This window comes from Rhopalosiphum maidis, chromosome 3, assembly GCF_003676215.2.
Source record: "Rhopalosiphum maidis isolate BTI-1 chromosome 3, ASM367621v3, whole genome shotgun sequence".
NCBI lineage: Eukaryota > Metazoa > Arthropoda > Insecta > Hemiptera > Aphididae > Rhopalosiphum > Rhopalosiphum maidis.
Genome location: NC_040879.1, coordinates 53094365 through 53119660, shown reverse-complemented (window position 1 = coordinate 53119660; position 25296 = coordinate 53094365). Strand labels below are relative to the sequence as shown.

The window sequence follows — 25296 nt, the reverse complement described above, 5'->3', positions numbered from 1 at the left end:
CTAACAGTAATTAAATACCTGAAGACAGAAGTTTAACTGCAATTCTATTTCGAGAGATCCATTTACAGTCAGGGGCAGTTCGTTTGTTCGTAAGGTTCTCTTTGATCCCTTAATTTTATACAATTAGATTTAATAAATAAATATTTATTGAGTTATGTATTTTTATTTAAAATAGTTTATTAAATTTATAATACGTACTTGCATTTTTACAGCTATAGTTAACGAAGACGACATATCCGATCCCAGTGGTTTGGTTAGTACCAGTTTTGTTAAATTCATTGAACATACCCTAAAACATAATTAAATTGTTGTGAATTTTTTGTTTCAAATAATTGTATACAGTAACAGTATTATATCAATATAGGATCTATGGTGGAGAAACGGTTGAGGTTCGTACTTGGGTGTAATATTTTTTTCATTTTTTGGGAGTAAATTTTACATATTGATACATTTTTCAGACATAGATTGATAAGTAGCAAACCAAATAAAATTAAAATATGTAGAGTCATTTTTTCATCATTGAAAATAAATTAAGTGTTAAGACAAAATACAATTTTCGAAAAATAACTATAAAATATAACTTTCGTTACATTTTTCGATATTAATCTTAGCAATTTATAATAATACTAGCTAAAACTTTAACAAAAATCAACAAGCTTTTAAAATCTAATTTATTGCCCTAATAATTTTCACCACACCAATATTTATTTAAATATAGATAATTTTTAATATTAAATCAAGGATTTAGTTTTATTATATTTTAACGTATAGGTATAGGTATTAGGTAATTAAGTAATAAAAAAAACATCGAAAAATATCTCAAACTAACTACATATATTATAATTTTAAATTAATTAAATACTTATAAATATTAAAGTAGGTATGAATTTATGAAATGTAACATCGAGCGAAATAATTTATTTTTTTTAAGGGTATTTTATATAAAAGGTAATCCAATTTTTAAGTTAAACCTCAGTTATTTCAATGGAAATGGGCGTTATCTTCGTTTGTTACAAATATTAGATCCAGCCATGTAAACCTATAAATAATTAAACAAAATCAAGAATTTGTTTAGAATGGTATATTGAGTGACTTATGTATATTGGGATATAAATAAATAATTACATAAACAATAATCACTAACATATGAATTACTTAAATATATACATTATACATAAATAATTGAATGAATATCTATTCTTATTAATAGTTTTAAAGTACGATTGAAGTATACAACTTAAAGCTAAAAATCTACGGCTAACATATAATACAATCTATTGGACACAAATAAAATAATGAATTGCACATAAAAATGCAAATTAATTGAAAATATACAAATCATATAATTATTTTATGTATTTTAAAATATACCACTATCTTCTATGTTATTCCCAATGACTAATATACTATACATAATATATAGCACGTGAGTTTAAGTTCAATATTGATAAATTGTAAAATGAACTACTGACGAAATATTTACTGTTGTTAACTTAATGATAAATTTAAAGTAAATTGTAACCTATTTCTAATGACAATAAATTTGAAATATTAGAAATTAAAATAGGATATCAGTGTGGATAATATGTATAATAAGGCACATGATATAAATTACATTTTTTTTAGATATATGTTTTAAAGTCTCTAATTCAATTTTTTTCTGTAAAATTATAACGTGCAATTATTATTATGTAATGTATATCATATTATAATATCTTATAAGTCCCCGGATTTCTATAATAAATAAATAAATTATTAATACAATGTTATCTGACTTTGTAATATAAAAATACAAGACAATGGAAAACAATACTTCAAATAACAGATGAATAATGTTTTATTGTATTAAATACTTAGGATTTATGTAATCATAAAATCATCATTCATCGTCAATAAGATAACTAAAATAGAAGTCCAGTCAATTTGTCATTATAAATAATGACAGACATGGAAATATATAGTTCCTATCGTTTAAAATTGAAATAAGTGACTAATTTCGTAAATAATGACTTCGGTGTTATTAGTAAGAATAAATAAATACAAAAAATAATAAAATTTAACGTTTCAATCATAATAATATTTTTATAATTTCTAACAACATAATTGTTTAATAAACAAATTAATAATTGCATATAGAAATTGATTGGTTTAAAGTACTCGAAAGTCTCACACAATACGTAATTAGTAAGTCTATTAAATAATTTACTACTTACGTTAAAAATATTCGTTCTGGAGGACGCAATATACTTGCGTTGGTCTCCGTTACAAACTTGTAATGTTACAACTTTAACATACGATAAAATTTTGTTTAAAATAATATATTTAACTCTGTTGTTTTAATATTCTTGTTCAGGAATGGGCAACTCAGAGTTACAAGAGGGCCAATTTTAGGAACTTTAAAATCCAGTGAGCCAGAAAGTATAGAAAGCAAAAAAAAAAGTCAATACATTTGCATTTAACATTTATTTTTTATAATTACAACTTTACAAGGACATTTTTTAATGTAAAATAAAAATAATAAAATAAAATACAGATGAGCGCTAAAATTGAATAAAATAATTTGAAAATGTAACACGAAATAAATAAAAAAAGGTAGGCGGGCCACCAGTTGCCTATCCCTGTATAGTTAATCAACATATGATTAAATTTATAGATAAGCATATTATCTAGGACATCTCGAAGGCTTTTAATGATATTTTAATTTAAAAACAAGTTATGATAATTTTAAAATGTACATAAAAAATATAGCTTTAAAATGATCATTGTTTCGTATCTTGGGCTCTATTCCAAAATGCACATAATTACTTGTTAATAATAAAAATAACAAAGTAAAATTGATTATTTTGATCAAAAATTGCTAAGTTGTATTATAAAGACGGACACAACACACGTGGGTATGACGTCCTCTTAAGTTAATCAATGAGCAAATACGAATGTAATCTTTTGAAGTGTGCACAGAATGTATGTTATGTTATTTCATAGATATTAATAAATAGATGGGTCATTTGAGCTTATCGTGTAATGAGGATTAAGTGGATATATAAGTATTATGTAATAGTACTTTTAAGAAAGTGAAGACATAGATATAGACATATCAATATAATATTATATATTTTAGGCTGACCTTTTAACGTCTTTCTTATCCAATCATAAATGCGATCCTATTTAGACATACAGTAATCAGCAGTATTTGTATAAATAATTCAATTTTTATTATCTATCAATATTCGACATAATAAAAGTAAAAATAAATTTAATAAGCAACATAAGACTACTCCTAAACCAATTATTATAACATTTATAAATATATAGTTGATGTGTCCAGTAGTAATGTGAGAGTAGGTAATCATAATGAGTTAATAGTAAAAGATGGATTAGTTATTACATATTAATAAAGGTCGCCGGGGATAAATGCCATAAAATTATAATTTTAAACATTGAGAAAATCGATTATATTTTCTTGATTGTAATAAAATTTAAACATACTTTGTTTTATCGTAAACTCATTAATTAAAATGTTAAAAAATAAACGAGATGCTCAAAAACTGTACCGATGCAATTTTGATTACAAATAATAATAATAAATAAATGTATTATGTTTATTCAAAAAAATATTTAATCATATTATTTATAGTAAACATCATGATATTAACATCGTGAAAAGTGATGATAATCATTTATACACATATAAGTACGAGCAGCTAACACATTACAGTTAGCTTTATTACTATAAGGCCCGTTTAAATCAAAATAATAAAGCAATATAAATAAATAAATAAATAATAAAGATAGCTAAATAGGTAGTTAACTCAATGAGATACGTTCAAAAAATTATTATTGTTTTAGATTTATATAAATTGTTTTTTGAATATTATCTAAGACTAATTGTTAAGTAACTTAAATAAGTATATAGACTGTGTTAAGATACTACTCGTCTTGAGAATTCTATTAAAGTGGGATTCATAATTTAATTTATAAAGTGTATTTTTAGCTCCAAGGTATTTTACGTACGTTTAAGGGCAATAATAGTGTAAACAATCATCACGGCTGAAAAAGTTGTAAAAAAAGAATATTTCAACTCGATAAAGCAATTATAAATAATTATTACCAATTATACCTATTACCAAGTAATTAATTCACGAATCTCGACATTTATGCATTAAAAATTAAAATGGAGAAAAATCTTTACCCAAAACGGAATAACTTTTAAACCAAAATCCTAATTACCCAAGAGTATTAAATAACAATACAACTTATTTTATTATCCTTTAAAATCTTAAAATATAATTATTGCAATAACACATTTAATAATGTAAAAATACAATGTACAGTTAACGTGCACTGAAATTTCAATAACTAAAATTAAAAATTGCTGAACATGTGAACAATTTATTTAAAATTTGTATCAATTACTCATATATCAATAGCCATTATTATTTGTTCACTAATTATGTACTGATAGTAATTATTGTGTTTAAAATATCAATATTAGCAACAATTATTAATGACCGTATAGCATCCATTTTAATTTATAGTTAAAAAAAAAAATCGTTACTTAACTTTAAACTGATTCAACTATATATATATTTGTGATGCATTTGTTTTAAGAAATATTTACAAAATATAAATTATTCGCTAAAATTAAAATTAAAACACTATTTTTTTCTTGAAAATATTTTTTACATAATTTGAAATTGTATTATTAAAAGATAAAACATTATTTGTCATTATAAATGTTTGAGTTTTTACTTTTTTGAATGATAGCATATATTTTGAATATTTATACATCAAAGTAGAATTAAATTTTTCAAAAAATTGAAATACCTAAATAAAAATCAATTTTATAATAAGCGGACTGGAATGAAACTTGTTAGTAAGTGTTGGTCAAATATTGGTTGATTACTCAGCTCATAAATTATTATTTTAAATAATTTTAACAAATTAACTATAATTATTTAAAATTTGATTTTTGTATTCATGAAAATTCTCAGATAAATATTTTCAACGGTAGTCGGTAGATATTATATATGATATAGCTAAAACGGATAATGAAACTTATTTTAAATCTATAGGCAGTACATTGAGTATTTAATATTTATATTTTATTTAGATACGTTATTGCAACTATGTAAATTATAAATTTATAGGGTTAATATAACCAATTATTTATTATCTAAAAGTCTAAAGTATATTTTAAACTATATAGAACATTTTTGAAGGAAAAATTACTTTATATAATTATTATACAAAAATATAGAATATAATTTGTATAGGATACCAATTATTACGACTAATCGTAAATTTCAATTTCTACAATTATTAATTACAACAGATAAATAAATATACTTAATTGAATTACATCATGGAATGGATAATAATTCATAACCCAAATGTTAATTATAAGTTATAATATTATTTTTTAAACGTCTAAAATAATCACGGTAAAGTTAAAATATATATATATATATATATATTTCCAAATTTTATTCTTTAAGTATAAATTTAGAACAAATAATGTATATACCAAATTTAGGTAACCTAAGCATAAATGTTTAATACATAAATTATAACCATTATATCATAAAAAAAATCCTGAAGTATAATATTTAAGTGCCTAGTACATATTCTTTAATAATGATTATTAAATGGTTTACAAAAAAAAAAGATGCAGAGATAATTTCAAACAATAATTTTACAAGTCAATTCAATAAAATATAGTCAATATGTTAAGGTACATTTTTTGTCAGCACATTGCTGATAGCTATTGTAAGTATATTACACTAAAACCTCAATTTAAAATAGTTATATAAGTTATAAGTTTTATAATTTCAAAACAAAAGCCACATATCTATTGAAAAAGACGATTAGTATAATACGTAATAATTTGTTAACCTTGTAAATGAATGTTTTAAAATGTATGCCTTTATAATTACAAATGAAAAGTATAACGAATATAAACTTATTGATTTTGAAAATTAGGCACCTAAGTAAAAACAATAAAAACTATATTCATTAGTAAAATATTGTTTTAAAAAATACCGTAATAATTTTGTATGTAAAATTGTATAGATATTATAATTAACTAGGTATATTTAATATTTATGTATGACAATATAAATTAATGTATAGTATATCTACATCAGATAATTATAGAGCAAGCACTATTAGGTACTATTTATTATATTATTAAAAAAAAATATAAGCTATGTATAAATGAAAATTTTTATTCTTGTGACTAAAAAGTTGTAAAATACTTAATTATTTATATCGATACAAATACATAAAACAAAACTTATTATGATTTTAAATCATGATATATTACATCGAAATGGAAATACATAAAATGTATCTATAGTAGAAAAAAATCAAAACTATGAATAATTTTAATTTTTGATATAGTAAAGAATTTAAATTATCGCCTTATTAGGATTCAATATCATTTTAAATTGTATATATAAAGTTATTTACAAGTTATAACTAAAAGAAAATATAAGAATTATTATTTTACAATAATTTTATGCCAATATTTTGAAAATAATTGATCATAATCAAATTACACAGTTTTATACTCTTATTATAAATGAAAAAAATAGTAATTTATTTGTTATTAATTAATTATATTAAGTCTACAAGCGACGTATTGACGATTATATGGATGATGTAAGTATTAAGGTATCCGTTATCCAAATCGGGTTTCAAGCCACACCTTATTCAAGAACAGTAAACAACAAATATAGTTTTGATAACAGATTTAGTTGTTTGTGTAATAAATTATATAGGTACGACAACTACGACGTATACGCAGAAGTGTTGTGAAATGTTTTTTTTAAATAATAATTCAATACACCTACATTTACTTAAGAATAACAAACATACTTAACATGAAGTTTGGTTAAAATTCAAAAAGCATACACTCAATATTGTAAATATTTTAAACGTGAATTACGATTAAACTATAAGTAAACCACCAAAAATATGTAATGCAGGAGTTATTTGGGGAATGGGGTTTAAATATATTAAAAAACAATGATAGGTAAATCATTATACACGAAAAATATTGGACCTTATTCCTATTTATCGATAACAATTTTTATATATTTTACTTAAAATTGAAAATATATTACAAAGCAACCTCGAATTATTTTAGTTTTATTACAAGTGAAGATAGTTAAACATTGGCTTTTATCCAAAAAATAATCAAGAATGGCTTTATACCTATATACATTTATTTATATTATCCATTTGTTTTTATAATATAATGTTTATTAGAATATTATATTATCTATTTTACATGTTAACTATTGGTATAAAAATAATCCCAGTACCTATAAGAATAATGTTCGTACAATAGAAATAATTAAAATAGTTTCAACTATTATTCAGTAAAATGTTTGATGTTCCATGATTATTGCAATGATAGAACTAATTTTTATCATTTACAAATATTGAAATACATACCATAGAAGTTTATATATTATTTTATAAAAAAATTTGAGTTGGGCACTTGGGCTTGGGCCATTGTTACTAGTTAATACTAAAAACAAAAATTAATAAAACAATTTTTTTTTTTAATACGCTCTAAATATTGCTTAATTAACATCAACAACAACAACAACACAGTCACTATTTTAAATCTCATGAAAAGTCAGTAAACACTAATCAGTGATCATTGTATTTGTTAATATGAAACAAACAGTTTTTTTTAAATATAATGTTGAAAAACTTAATTAGATGATTTAATTTATACAGCTGCATACTAAAAAAGGATAGAGTAATAATTTAAGGAGTGCACGGCCTAACCAAGGACTTATAGTGTGACACAATAATAGAGGACAAAGTATCTGGAATAAAAATATATTATACTACGTGTATACAGTACACATCGCATAAGTACATAACATCGAACGTGCGTGTTTACTATAATATTTAGTCCGTATTTAGCCTGTTGATCCTAAAATCAATATCGATATTAACTCTGACGTCGTCTGCCTATTTTTTCATAACGTGATGTTGCGTAATAAGACGAGAATAGAAAAAACACGTGTACGTATGTAAAGTTATGTATCATTGTCTTGTGTTTCAAAAAGGTTGCCATAGCCACAAAAAGCTATGCGAGTCAATAAAAACTACATTAATCTGACCAATGTTTAGTGCCTAACACAGGTGTACCAGTAAAAAAATAGAAGGTATATAACTTACAAAGAGCAGTGATTTCATTTTGTTAATAGTTATTAAAGAAAATAACCATTTGTACGTTGATTTTCAGCAAATTTATGATTTTACGCAACCTTCATATCCTAGAATAGAACTTTAATTAAATATCAATTTTTTTATTTTGTGACAAATGACTAATGAGAATACATAGTGTCATTATTTAAAGAAGCCATTTCTAAAAAAATATTGCCATCATTTTTAAATTAGATAATTCAATAAGTTAATAATACATCTATGTAAAATAAAATACAATGTTGTCTTTGATGAATTGATAATTTAAAAATCAAGTAAAACTAAAACGTAATATAGGTATAGTCAAAATTATTTAATAAATAATGTACATCTATATTAGTATTTATAAAGCATTTTTTCTTTATTTAATTTTTAAGAAATTAATTAAAATATGTATTGAACATTTGAGTACCGCTTAAAATAACAATAAACATTAAACTTATTATACATAATATATAAATTATATAATTTAACAAATTATTTATTTGAAAACTCTGTTAAAAATATGTTTATTCAAAATTGTTTAACACTTCTCAATATTATTTTTTTTTACCATTCGTTTTTATATTTTCAATGTTATTATGTACTCATTCATTTATTAAAGGAATTGACCAGCATTTTTAGTGTAGCGACGTATTAAAAACTATTATATGCGTCGATATATTAAAACGAATTAAATTATACCATGGCAACCATCGAATGAACTATCGTTCAGCCTGAAATTCTAAATTTTTATGAACCCATTTGAATGACACAACGAAAAGAAAAAATAGTTAAACACACTTTCATTCAATAACGTGTAAAAATCGTACCCGGAACCATACAATACTATTACAGTGTCGCTGAAGTATATATAGTTATATTATATGTGAAATAGTAGGAACGAAATATAGTGAAAGTGTTCTATTGGGAAATTAAGTTAAACCGTATCACTATACTGTGACAAATCGTTCGCAACCAAATTTCCACTAGATGATATTGATTAATACGAGATCGATTGTGGTCGGAAACTAACAATGCAGTAAACCGGCCTATAACGAACGTATTGAATGGATGATGTAAAATCTTTAAAAAATAAAATAAAATGGATATAAATATATATTTTAATTCTATTATAGAAAGACACCATAATAACCGATATAATTTTTATATTTTTTATATAAATATATAAAATTATGATACAAACGCTCGTAAATTATTTTCATATTGAAATCACGAAATATAATTTAATTATATGTAGCAGAAACTTTTCATGAATGAACTTTAAACTAATAACGAATGAAATGATTTTTTTTATCATATCATTAAAAGCTGTCTTGAGTGCTTTTTATAGAAATAAAAATTAATTTTCAAACTTTTATAACTTGTAAATATATTATAATATACCTATACTATTGGAAATATAAACATTAAGCATAATAATATATAATATTGGTATATCTATTGAGATATGAGTTAAAATATATTGCTTCATAATACAAACTAAACAATTTATGTTTTCTTTTTTCTTAATATATTTATTTTTAGTGTAGGTACGTCCACTTTAAGAATAAATAGTCCTAGAATAATTAAAATAAATAAACTTTGGTTATAAATATATTAGAATGTAAATAATCACTAATTATATTCAAATAAATGAGCAAATAAAGTACTACCAAAAAATTAACGTAAATAAGTAAACTTAATACGCGTGATCAATAGAATAGTATGATTAAAACTTTTAAGGATTTTTTTTCCATAAATATTATATATTCTATTATAATAAAATATACATGGTTATACAAAAACAGTATGCCTATAATACACGATATTTGCTTACATACATACATACATAATTAATATAATAGAAAAAAAAATATTTTATAATTTTATAATACATTGTTTATGCTTAAGTTATTATTAAATTATAATTTATTGTTGGTTGACATATTAATGTTTTTTTTTTAGTAATAAACGTTAGGTATGTATAGCTATAAATTTTACACTTATTGGACTATAGGGGATCAATCTTTAGGATGTAAAAAATATATTTTTGAAAAGTCAATAATATCTACTTTGAAGCAGTCATTTTGGAAAGTTTAAAAGTACAATTTTTTGTGGGTAAAAACCAACATGTGTAAGGAGCTTACATTTTAACTGGTAAAATTTGAATACGTAATTTTGTTTATTTTTAGAAATTTCAAATTTATGATATAAATTACTGTATAGAAAAGTAAAAATTCAAAATCGACATTAATATTATGCATTTACATATTAAGAACCATCGCATTATTATTTTATTTTTTAATACATAATTTTATTATACACTACTTCTTATTTTTATTTATTGCAATTTGAAATATTTAACGAGTTAAATATTAAAACAGATTAAATAAAAACATTTTATTGCAACTTTATTAAAAGGACGTATCTTGTCCCGCCGAAAGCGTGTTTCAGTCTTAAAAACGTAGCAAAGTTACGTTCAGTAATACCAATTTTGTGATGTTGGGCCTAATAAATTTAAGTTGATTGGCCGTTTATCAATCTTAAGGTAAAGGAAGGTACAATGTTTTCCCTGAAACGTCAGACCGTGAAACAGTACGGTGGTCGATGACTATTGACACGCTGACCACGACTCAAATCTGTGTTGACACTAGTCACTAGACGTATAATTAATTTTGATTTCGAACATTTTTATTTTAAAGAGAAACAAGTATTTTATACATACAAAATATCTTACTTCAAATTTAAAACGGTAACAATCAATATTCTTACCTTTAAGTTTGATAATAGATCAATTTATTTAAATAACTCTAATAAGTAATAACAACTAACGTCTAACAACATAAAACGTTAACTGATGAATGCAAATTTGTAATGTACGTTTGTAATGACTACACATGCGGGTGTGGCACCCTCTTAACTACAGTAGTACAGTGCTAAATATAAATAAATCTAAAAGTCCATTTTTCAATCACACCATGCCAACCTGACTAAATATTATATGTATTTTTAAAAAGTATTACATATTCTAAGTCTATTTAGGATCAATTAATATGTTATTATTTCGTTTGAGAAATAAACAAATAGTATAAGTACTATTTGAACAACTAAGAGAAGTTTGATAATTCGAATTGTTAAGAAGAAAATTATTAATGAAATATTTGAAAACAGTATATAGCCAATGATACAATAACATTAGAATAACATTAGGAACTTATCTTGATGTAGGATAGTAGTTTATAATTTATAATTAAAACTGTAAGCAATAACTAATTAAAAGAAAACGTTCAAAATTTCAATTGTTAACAGTTTTTTTTATTAATTAAACACTGTAATTTTTCTAGTATAATATGTTTTAACAAAGTATAATTTGTATACAATACGACACAAGGAATGAAAATTGTAAAATACACACATGTTTCAGGCAATGAATTGATGTACACATTTTTCAAAACTTTTAGAAGGTAAACTAATGAGAAACTGAACAAATGAGATGAAGTATAGGACGAAAAATAATTTTTGTAGTCATTATATAATATAATACTTTTTAAATAATAAAAACTTGTAATAATACGTAATTAATGTTTGATTCTAAATATTTGAATTTTAGGAACAAAATCATTGTTTCAATATTTGATTGATATACAATAAAATATTATATGATAAAAATGCACGGAATGTCGGCATATTGTAATACGTGTTTAATAGAGATAGCTAGATCATCATAAATCGATACAAGGCCAGTTAATTTAAAGTATATAAAAATAAAACAATTTTGTTGTTAACAGTGCTAATTCATTGACTAATGATAATACAAGGTGATAAAACTAAAAAGCTCGGACGACACTGATTGTTCAAGGACAATGTTACGATGAATTAATAGTTAGTATGTAGGTATAATGACTATACGACGATATCAATCCGTACAATTTTTTTGTTTTATCTACGGATCAAGAATGCCGTTTTATGGGTTCGTAATAAAAGTAAAATTCATTCATTTGAATCTAACTTATAATAAAGGGATACCCTAAAAATAATTTGTTTAATGCATACCATATGCTAAGCCATATAAAGACAAAAGTTGAAAAGTATCATTTTTCAACTAACATAAAATAAAAATTAACTTTCTGATTTGTGAATTAAGAAGTCATTTTTCTTGTATATAAATTATTTAAAGTGAATTTATGTAATACATCCCGTTTTTGTATTTATAAAATTATAACTAATTGTTACAATTTAAAATATTAAAAACATTATCATAGCTATAGATTATAATTTTAACCCTTAGTTTGTCTTTATCAAAGTACATGTTCTATAAACAATTGTTGTGTTAAAAGGGTTTTCCCGCGGGAAATGTTATGAAAATGTCACGGACAGACTCCTATAGTGCCCAAACCACGTATCCTAATTCAATTGTTTTGTAGGAGGTTGTTACAAGGAAAACGAATTGTGAAACATTGTATTTGACACAAATTATATCATGATATAATTTAGTTTATAGGGAATATTAATTTTATTTATGTTAGGTAGGTACTTGTTAACATACTATTTTCTATAATATTTTTTACATTTTTAACAACTAAATTTATTTTTAAGGTAAATATCGAGTTATGATCACTTATGATAATCATATAGATTATGATTTATGAATAAATTAATAGTTATGAGTAATGAAAATCTAAGTTTAAACACATTAAACGATTAAACACAAAAAAAAAAAATGGAGCGCGATAATCGGAATTTCCCTTTGATATTGTTGAATTTTCAAACAACTCGGTTTAATATTATTATATACTTAAAAGTAAAATATACGATTTTAAATAGAAATAATAGCTTTAAACAACAATTTCTGAGCTGCTATCAATTATTCGAAACAGTTTTAAATTTATAATTCATTATTTTACGTTTAGATAAGATATCGAAAACATGGGAAAATGACCTTTTCGAGATAGCGTTAAACTCGATAGTTATAGGGTTACCTGTGCTTGAAACTTATAGAGCGCTCCATTTTTCTGATAAAATGACAACTGAAAATCAAAACGTCATTATAAAACCAAAATCATAATCATTTAAAATTTGTTTAGAATTTATAATATTCTTATACTTGCAGACATTTATTTAAAAAAATAATTTTATTCTAATAATAATTTTACACAATATATCTTAACCGTTTTTAAATAAGAAACTCTTTTTAGAATCGTTTATCATTACTATTAACTTTAAAAACATCCACTCTAACTGTGATACACCCGTTTTTTATCTTAGGGGGAAAATGCCCAGACTTCCGGAGTAAAAGAGAGAAATATTCTATAATGTAGCATTCGAATTTCAGGAATAAAGTGTTTACCTTCATAAATATTTGAAAAAATAGATAAATATTTAAATTGATATGTACACTGTACAGACATACCTATAGTTATAAACAAAAATATGTTGTTTATTTATACAAACACTATTAAAAAACTATTATTTTTAGTCCAATATAAAAGTATACCCAAATCTCTAGAATATGTCAATAGAATTGGAATTTAGTTTTACTTAATAGTTTTATTTTGATGTAGTTACATAAGATTTGTATGCATTATTATACTGAAATACATATTTCCACGCTGTTGATATTTTTCAAATCATCAATAAAAGCAAGAATAATATCAACAACTATTGAAACGAGTGAAAACGTTTTAGACTTTCTATTAACATTTAGCTAAAAGTTACTGAACTAAAAATAAAACAATGTGTATAAAATTAAAACAAAATCAAACAAATTTACAATAACAAAAACAAAAACATGCCTCTTCTGGCATTCAGCCATATTTCTACACTTAAAATTTTACATGGTTGAAAGAAATATAAATTATGTTCTACCTACAGTTTAATGTATGTTATGGCATCAACATAATATTTTAATATTTTTTTATTTATTTATTATTACTTTTTATATTTATATTATCTCCTTTAATTCCATTTTATACTAATTTTATAATATATATATTATATATTATATTAGTTTGTTAATAATTTATTTATTGATTTAGATACAATACAATTAATTCAAAAGCTTAAAAAACAATTGAAAAGTTTTACTATACAAATAAGATATTTTATATTAATTTCAATAGACACAGATTTACAATGCCTGATAAACAAATGATGGATTACACAATAATAAAATCATTTTTGTTTTTTAGTAAAACTGAAAAACACTATTCATTTTTTAATTTTACAATAATATTCACCAATTCTTTTTATCAAGAAAAAAAATGTTATATAATGATATAAAATTATTTTAATAACAATTTATAAATTTAAAATATCAAATATGCAAATCTTTTTAAACACATAAAAATATCAGACCGGTAACAAAGTGTTAGAGACTTCTTACATTGTTTACCTTGTAGTATTGTAGTGCTTATATAATGATAAATTTAAATAATTTTTTAAAAGTTTACATAAGGGAAACTATTAATAATATAAACATTTACTTAAAAATTCATACATGCCATCTTAACTGATTTTAAAATTACTATAAACATTTAAAAATATTTTAAAACCAATAAATACATTTTTTGACTTAAAAGTCTAATTTATTTTTTGTGATTGTATAATATATTTTTTCAAACATAATTATAAAAAAGGGCTTCTAGATATTAAGTAATTTTATGAAAATTCCAAAAATTAATCCATACAGTATTATATAAAATATATAGGTACTATAGATACCAATGAAAATGTTTCATGATTATATTTTTATATTACTTCTATGCGTTGAATTTGATAAAAGTAGAGCATTACCATAAATTATTATTGGTTTATAGGCAATTGGTTATGTGTCATGATACTATAATAGCATTAACTTTTATTTTTAATACCATACATCATTTTATATCAATAGCAGTTTCTATAATTATTCATTGAAAGGTCATACATAATATGCATAACTTACAATATAATCATTTATCACATCCCTAACAATGATAAATTCACATAAATATATATCTAACATATTTTATAATATAGATAGTAAAATTAGTATTTTAATAGTTTTATATTTTTTTATCATACCTAACGGTATAACTACCTTAAAAAAAATTAATAAATATATTTTAATTAAATGTGTACAAAATAGTTAATTAAATACACAATTAATTATCAATATCATAGTTCATATATTTTTATTTAATCTATTAAAATAGTATCAAAAGTGTAATTAATTTAAATTTAAGCTAAACAAAATATTAAATAAAATCAATAGTGTGCAAAACTTACTATTTAATTTTATTAATGCAACAAATTTTACAAATAAAACTAACAAAACAGTGAAACAATATTACCAAAATTATAAGTAATTAGGTGTCTACGGAAGTATCTATTATCTTAAGTGGTATAGGTTCTTCTATTTTAGAAATAAAACCAATCAATTTTTTTTAAAATTAATTTAATTTATGTATTTTAAATATTAAAACAATACCTAATATAAATTAAAATAAAATGTTTCCATTAAACATAGAATAAAAATAAATACAACGGGATCTCATTTTATCACATTAAATTAAATTTTTTAAATTTGTTTTAAAATAATAACATTGTTTTTGTGATTAATTCTAAAGGTATTGTTTAAATGGATAAAATATTGTAGTTCATAGAGTAATGCAACAATGAACTAGATAATGACAATTAATAAACATAATATATTTATTTGAAATTACCTACATTATTGAACACAGAAAAATAGATAATATTTATTACCTATATTATAATATAATAACTGTTATTAATTCCATACATTGAAAAAAACCACAATAATTTCAGACATGTACAGACATTAATGAAATATTTTTAGTAATGTATTTTTTATTGAAAATAAATTACCCATTTATAAAATTATTAATGTTATATACAACTTAATTGACCAGTCAAAAACAAAGTACTCAAATAGTTAGTCTTATATTATTTATTACCTACCTAACTAATTTTGTGATAAAATATTTAAGTCTAAAAGTAATTTGAAATTAATGAAGTTAACTAACATTAAAATAAAACAATAATATCATTAAAATAATGATTCTTTTATTAGGTAGGTATATCACAGTATTTAATACTTATAAATTCTATTCAAATTTATCATCAAATGTTAAGTACTTATTATATGCGATGAATTTATTTTGAATAATTAACTAATAATAATTTAGATTATGTCAAAATTAAATTCATAACTTATCGTATAAAAAATTTGATAAATAAAACAATTCACTAAAATTTAAAGAATTGATTACGAGCCATTAAATCATATTTAAGGGACTTTAAATCCATTATTGATTCATAATTAATTTTTTATGCAACCACCAGCATTAGTGTAATGGTTCAACACAAAAGATTATTTATTAAAAATTGTATTATCATTAACAAGTTATATCTATCTATCAAATTCTAATATAATAAGTTACAACACGAACCACTAAGGATCTTAAAATATAATAAACTTATCATAATGGATTAACAGCAAAAAACAGATAAAAACCTGTTACTTAATAATAATTTACAAGTATAAGTTATAAATTTATAATATTATGCAAAGAAGGTATCTTGTATATTTTTAACAAATAGTTATGGGTAAATTTGAGGTAGATATTGTTGTAATACATTTAAATCATACTTCTAACTGTTGACATTTCAACAAAAGATTCTATGTAAAGTAGAAATGAATAACATTTTGCACTTTAGAAAGCATATCATATGATAGACAATCAGTTACATAAAAAAACAATTCAAAAACAGCAAAGTACCAACCAATACAACAATATGTTTTTTCCATATAAGAGCCAAACTAATTGATATTTTTATACCTACGAGTGTGCAGACATTGCAGATTGTTAATATTATATATACTTATAGAATATACCTCAAATAGAATATGTGCTTTGATTACCTTGGTACACAGTTGGACGGTGTGCGGTCAACTTCCCAGGTGGCAAACAGTTTCATCGGTACCGGCCGGTTGCCGGCGGCAGGTGCCTTGACACATTTCTCGGCCATAGTCCGAACGACGGCCTACTGGCAGAGAAGTCTAACCGTGTGCACACCGCCTGTCTGGCGGCTGTCGGTCGTCTCGTCGGTCGCTGTCTTTACACGACGTTACAGTGCATATGAACACACGGCGTACGTGCGAGGAGGGTACTTACAGCGGGCGGCCGACGTTGTGGCTGTACATCAGCGAGTCCAAGTGGCTAGGGGTGAGGGGGTGGACACGATAGTAGTAAAAAAAAAATTGTTACGAAAAGAAAAATTTAAAAAAACAAAAAACGAGAAGAAGAAGAAGAAACGCCGAGACTTTCTCGACTTCTGGACGAACAGTAAAGGTCGCAGACACTGCGAGGGCGAAAAATCGGAACAAGAGACGGACGACAGACCGCGGTGTACGCACGGTACGGGTATTATTATATTTTTGTTGTTGTGCGTGGTGTGCCGGACGGCTGCGGGAAACGACGGGAGACCAACAGCTAATCACGCCGCACACATAATAAACACGGACCGCGACTCTCGCGTTATCAACAATACGGCGGCGGCGGCGGCGGTTCGGCAGTAGCAGGCGCACGCACACGAGCCAGCGCGAGTGTGAACGTTTTATTAATCTTGGGCGGCGGCGGCGGCCCGGCCGGTCGGTTGCAGCGCTACCCTCTCACTCCCCTCGCCGCCTACGAACACCGCCGCCACGCCGCCTACGTACTGCTGCCGCCGCCGAACCATTTGCTGTTGCATCACCGCCGCTGCCGCACACACGCCACTCCAAAAACCGACGTCGACGACGCCGCCGCCGCGCCTCCTGTTGGTTTTTGCTTCCCGACCGTCGGGTCCGTTGACCGTTACCCGTATCCCGAAACAGTGTCGGCGGCGATGACGGGTGTCCGGGTGTTCCAACAAGGGGCGGGTAGCGTTTGGGGGAGGGGGTGGGTAAAAGCGAGTACGCGGCTAACCTCGCCGCCTGACCGGCTGGCGACAGGATTGCCGGGGATACGACAGCCGAACGCTACAACAGTACACACACACACACACGCGCGCGCGCGCGCGTATGCGGTTTCCGCCGTCGTCAACGACGACAACGGACAAAGAATATAATCGTCAAATAACAGTAATAATAATAATAATAATAACAATATTCATGAATGAATGAATGCACATCGCTACCGTCGTCGACGTCGTGTATACGGCGGATTGGATGGGTGTGTGCAATGTATGACATTATATTATTATTATTGTTGTAACACGAGTTGTAGGTACTGCTGCTGATGGGTAGCCGGCTATACCTAATCGAGATGGAGTCGGAAAGACCACGTCTTGTGTGTGTACAATACCCTGCAATAATCATATTAATATGTATTACGTTTCTCTGTCCTCGAATAATAATATACACTATATATTGTAATATTATAAGTACGACGATGTTATATGTTGTACGACTGCGCTACGTGTTTGGGTTGTACATTAAACGTATATTTATTTTGATATTATATAATATAATACGATCATATATATATATATATATATATACGGGGGGTGTTTGGTATGATCCGTTTGACCTTTGACGTAATAATACAGTATTATATAACTGTTTAAGAAAACCTTAACATTTTTGAAAATATTTATTTTACACGCTTAATGATATGTCGTTAAAAAAATTAATTTAAGATAAGTAGATTATTACTTTATTACAGGGGCGGATAAAGGAGGGGGTGAACCACTTGCCCCGGAAGTCTTGGTCGGGAAGGGGGCGCCAAATTACCAAATAATAAGTGAATATATATATATATATATTAACAGTATTTATTCATTATATAATGAGTATCATAATACAAATTAAAATCTTCATTTTACTTTGGCCATGAATACCTCCGTTTATTATAAGGATTATTTTGTAGTCAAGCAACAATTTTTATTTTATTGAATATTCATTTTTCCTAATCAAGTGTCTAAGATTTTTTCTTTTCCCATTTTTTAGATAAAGTAACTAGAGTAACATAAGTATAACAGTGGCATAACAGAGGGGGGTAAATTATAAGAGGGCGCTAAATTTTATACTTTGCCCTGGGTATAAAAAATACGCTAGATCCAGCCCTGCGTTTATTAACCATATATGTAAGTAGGTAGATAAATGGAGTAGAGGATCAACATTTTGCGTGGTACCCTTGTAAAGTTGTAAATTGTAACACTACAACACACGCGGTTATTTAAACTTTATAAATTGAACTCATAAACTATTTGTCCAAAACGTATGTATCAAAACCTATGTAACCAATAAATATTCTGCTTTGGAATAAGGAATTAAAGATGCATATTTTCATTAAAAATAAATTTAAAATAATTTAAAACGACAGCAATAAAGTAATATAACTAATTTTTTTAGTAAAAAATTGTTTTTTAAAAGTCTTAAGTATGAATAAAAATATTTCTCAAACCGTTGATAGTTTTTGAAATAATGAATGTCTTACGTTAAATGGATTACCCGATATATATCACGCTCGGTATACACCGTGAATTAAAGATTTCCTCATGATGAGGGGGGGGGAGAATAAAACTATTTTTTTCAATTTTTTTAGTTTACTGGGGCTAATATGACCCTTCAACGTGTAGACGCTCGCCACTGATACCATATACCATATAGTGAACATAGAATCAAATTTAGACGAAAAACCGATGCATAATACACCTAGATATACGATATCAGAACGAGGTATACCTACTATGCATTATACAAGTGGAAGTGTGGAACAAAAAAACTAGTTTTTACATAATAATAGAAAACTAATGTTTGTTGTGCTATACAAAAATATAATGTTATGATAACGATGTTTCGTTGTGTGGTAACCGCGCGTGGATGACGAGGAGTGTGAAATCTGTGACCGGCTGCGATGCGGCGTGTGCGCACGTTGTGGAATAATCATCGGAATCATTATATTATATTATTCGTATTATAATAATACTGTTTACCTATTATACAACATAGCTGAATTTATGGAAGAGTGGTGGGTTTTAAGTAGATACCTGGTTGTTATTTCATATATTTATGTATTTTCATACCCATATATATTAGGTATACGCGCGGAGTGGTGCGACCGTGCTGTATTATTTATAGTCGTATAGATACATATACAATATACATACGCATAGTATTATAGTATTTTACTGACTGCTGAGCATTAAATATTTATATATTATAAACGCGTATGATACCTAAATATACCGGTAGGATTTTCGGGATTAGGTTGTTTATTGTTTAATATAACAGAAAGGAAACGAATGGTAGACGGTAGTAATAAAATAATACTATGTACAAGGTTGATGAAAAATAATATATGGTAAGTAGTATATAATATATATATATTATTTATTATTGAATAATTCGGTGGGTTGATGGTATATACTTTAAATGTTTTAAGTATAAATTGTTTACATCCAATTTCTTTTTAAATTCATATTTTTAGAATTTATATTATGTTTGTTGTACGTGAATTATTGTCATTGTCAATACAGCGAACATATTACACAATTATTAAGTGGCATATATGGGTCGACGCCCTTCACGATAATTGACAATGTAACCAGGCCGAGAATGAACGAAATAATTACATTTTTAAACTTTATAGTTATTTTTGTTCTTTTATTAACTCGAGTTAATCTTGTATATACATAAACTTTTAAATGTTAATACAATACGAATTATTTCAAATTTAATTCCAGCTAACTATTGTTGGTGTACCTATACTTGTTTATTTTAACATTGTTTAGTGTTGACATTTCGGAAGAATTTGTCACTGAGTGGCACGGCTGTCCAGTAGGTAAAATTATGTGAAATACATTTATCTTAACTAAGTTATTTCAAACATTTAATTAACTTTTAAGTCTAAAATACTTTAAAGTTATAAACTGTTCAATTATTTTAAACTTTATAATTTGTATAAGTTGATACTTAAAATGTTGATTATATTTATTCGATGTATAGTCCATGCACATTATCAGTTTAACTTACACAAAAATATTCACAAACTATACTAACTATATAATGTATTCCTACTAGCAATACTCATTATAGCAATCAGAATTCAAAATTGTCTAAAATAATTAATAAAATACAATTTTAAAGGTACAATTTATACAATAAATATATATATATATATATATAGTATAATAATATAATAAGTAATATATGTTTTTATACAATTTTTACTTTATTTTTTTTGATGATGCATCGATGAACTATTATATATAAATATATATGTTTGTCGAACACATGCACATTTGACATTTTTATTTATAATATGCTTTACAATGAAAATAAAAAATAATGAAATTACTAATCCTACCTACGCCCTTTTTGTTTCGATTTTTCCAAAATGCTATTAATATTTATTACAGTTTTTGTATTACAACTTTCTACGTAGACTACCAATATATTGATTTTATTATTACACCAAATTAAATATTAACGCTTGGTCAGTAAGCACGCTTTGTAGTAGGTATAACATTTATTTTTAATAGAAAGTGATAAGAAATTATGAACACTTAGTAAAATATGTAGACAACGGAAATATGTAATTTATTATATTTTAGTGTAGGGGCATATTTAAGAGGGCACAAAGGGCCTGTATCACTAATTGCTCTTATTTATATATTTTATTAAGCGATTGCATGTGTTATTATTATCTCATTCTTACAACGTATATAATAGCAAAATTGCGTTCAGCAGAACTAATTTTGTATTGTTTGCTTGAAAGGGATTTGATACCGACCGTTTTTGTCTTTGTTTAACACACACGAATATAGAAATCTAGACACGTTTTTCGATTGATCCAATGAAACGATAAGAAATCTTAAAACAAATTTGAATTTTTTTTGTTAAGTCTACTCGAGACTGATTTCTCTACATTATTATTTTTTTTTTATAACTTCTTCAAAAATTGAAATATGACAATTTTTTTGTTTATACTTTTTTTGGATTTTTAGCGATAAAATCAAAAATCGATCTCAAGTATATAATTAATAAAAAATTCAAATCTGCTTTCAAATTTATTATCATTCCATTAGAACAATTGGTAAATTTGTCAAAAAATACGTCTATACATTTCTATGTTTCGTGTGTATATGACAAAGATGAAAACAGTCAGTATCCGATCCTAATGATCCCACATTAGAGAGAATTCACATCTATGTAATAATAAGACATAACTAAATCAGTATTTTATAGTATTTACATTTTTATCTGAGATATGAGTATATGAAATATATAACAATTTAAAGATGGTTATACCTTGCATTATTATTTTGCTACTATAGTTATTTCTAAAATATACTACGCTCCTATTTTAATGAGTGTTTTATGTATATGTAATCAAGCATAATATTATTATTGACTTTATATTGTTAATATTTTGAACTATCAAATAGTTGACTAAATGAAATATCTAAATTATTTTCCTATTGAGTTAGATAAGATATCGTATGATTTATGTATAAGGTTTAGGTATCATAGGCCAAGTTTAATATAACTCCAAACGTTTGCAAGATTTATTAAATTTAATTTCACTAGAATTTATATAAAGTTCATTTTTACTTGTATAAAATATAAATTGATCAGTATTTAACTAAATTTATATTCGTGCGGTTTATCGTTCATCACATTATTATTACTATCTAAGTACCTAATAGTAATATTGCTAATAAAAATAAGGTAAATCGTATATATGATGTTTTAATTCATGGCTTATAAATTAATTTATCCCGGTTCTAAAATTTAAAGTAAATAATATGTAAAGTATATCGTTATTTTGATATACCAAATTAACATGTGACTATATATGATTATCTGAGCATACATCGTCTATATTATTTAATATATTTATGGACGCTGGAACACCAAATAAAATAATGTATTGCATGCATAGATTCATAAAATATTTAAATGGTTATTCATAAAAAAATGTTCAATATTATTCGTTTAATATTTGACATTTGATTCTTCCTCAGATTATAAAATTAAAAATGAATGTTGATATTTAAAAATCAAAAGGAGAAAATAGTTAAATATTCTAATGTACAGTAGATTTCGAATGTATCTATTCCTTGAGTAAGTTATAAGTGTATGTTAAAAGTTTAATTCATTGATAAATCATTATACATATGAGCGAAAACGTCTATCGGCCTATATTACTAAGTGTAATAATGATTTATTTAGTAATTATTATTTAGGCAGTGATTAAGAAAAGACTTTTTAATTCCTAGATCTTGTCTTCGTTTATAATGTATGACATACAATTTTAGGAAATATAATATAATAATAATAATATTATATGCGATTTTTTAGCCAAAAATTAGTTCATCAACCTTATTCTCGGCCGTAGTCTCACTAATAGCAAAATAAATTATAATACTTATAATAAATAATGGCTGAAACACTGCAGTATCAACTCAAAATGGGTTTTCGTATAAAATGATTTATTATTGAAAATTGAGCTCAAATTTAACACACATCCATTACAGATATGTACTATGTACATAATGATGACTGATGAGTTATCCGATAAGTATACACTCGAAACCCGCCATATACAGCATAGGGAGTTCCTTGCTGGTTTTTATCTATGAAAACTTCATTAATTTTACAAGTGAGTAAAATGTATTTAATATATATATATATATATATAAAACGCATGCACTATATACTATTAAATCTAACTATATTGCTAAAAAAATGTATTCACAACTATATTGAAATGCACGAGATACTTGTTTAATAACAACCGACTATATATTTACCATAAATGTATCTTATTTTTTTTTATCATCATGTTTCAAGTTTTTATTTACTATTTAGATTAGAGTAAGTTACTTAGATATATTGCTTTGAGTACCTACAGATTAGTATATATAGGTCAAATGTGTTATAATATTATAAAATTGGACAATAAATAATGAATAAACATTAATTATCTGAAATTATTGATTTATTTGTTTAATTTGATTGAAAATCAGTTATATTTTGATTTCATTACGATACATATACTTATGTGTAAAACTAAAAAGGTTAACACAAGACTCACTTAAGACTTGGCTCCCCAACGTGGGTTCAAGGCCATTCTTGAATACACTACGTGTCTGACGTGTACTAATTATTTTTTATGTATGAGGAAATGAATAAAAATATTATATATTCATACATTCATGAACATACGTGAATGTATTAAAAATCGAATTTTAATATCATAATAATAAGGATAAAGTTTAATTTTAAATATTTCAAAAAAAATAAAAAATGTGTTTATAAATAATTTTGAATGTTTCGGAAAAAGTATAATAAAACAATATTTTTCATTTAGAATTCTATTGAAAAAAATCATTTTATATTTTCAGTACCTATACTTAATAATCATTATATCGTTTCTTTAGTTTTAACAATTTAGTCTTAATCCTTATAAAAGTATAATATAATGTATACTGTATACAATATAAAGATGTTCATGCTTAAATACCATTTGTTATTATATTATTAGTTATTAACTATAGTTAAGTCTTATACAGTTATACTTAACTACTTAAGAAAATTGAAAGCGAGGGTTTTCTATCTTAGTCTAACTCACGTGAAGTATAAGAATCTAGACGTGTTTTCATCCCAACATGCAGATTAAATCGAAGGATCTAGTTAACCAATAAGAACTTTAAAAACAGATTTGAATTTGTTGTCAAATTTACTTGAAGTTAATTTCCCCGCATTTTTGTTTTTTTTTTTGAACTTCTCAAAAAATTGAAATGTTCCATTTTCCTAATTAGGTACTTCTTTTTTAGTATGAGTTATTGTTGAATATCCGACTAATATTATTTTCGTAGCTTAAAATGAATGTATTGTAAACTTTAATAATAAATATTTAAATTTTTTAAATACGAATCAAAAATACAAATTACGTATAAATTTTTTTTGTTAATGTAACATGTATAACCTATAATCACATATTCTGACACTTACTTACAAATTTTACTCAAATAAATTGAGAGATCCTTAAATTATACTTATTATTATTTGTCAAAATCAATTTTTGTTACCAA

At 25.1% G+C, this 25296-nt stretch overlaps 1 protein-coding gene across 2 annotated transcripts in view; it reads right to left on the bottom strand.

The window, feature by feature from the left end:
• The window catches only part of LOC113556373 (phosphofurin acidic cluster sorting protein 2), a 28881-nt gene extending 11092 nt beyond the window's left edge, over positions 1-17789 (bottom strand). Inside the window, exons 1-3 of one of the 2 annotated variants that reach the window (XM_026961266.2) lie at positions 17135-17789; positions 199-289; positions 19-108 (exon numbers count right to left, since the gene is read on the bottom strand). In XM_026961266.2, the coding sequence (XP_026817067.1) occupies positions 19-108; positions 199-289; positions 17135-17241 (288 nt within the window). In that variant the 5' untranslated portion in view covers positions 17242-17789. The remainder of the gene's footprint in view (positions 1-18; positions 109-198; positions 290-17134) is intronic. The other variant, XM_026961267.2, reaches the window with a different exon arrangement.
• Positions 17790-25296: the final 7507 nt, after the last annotated feature.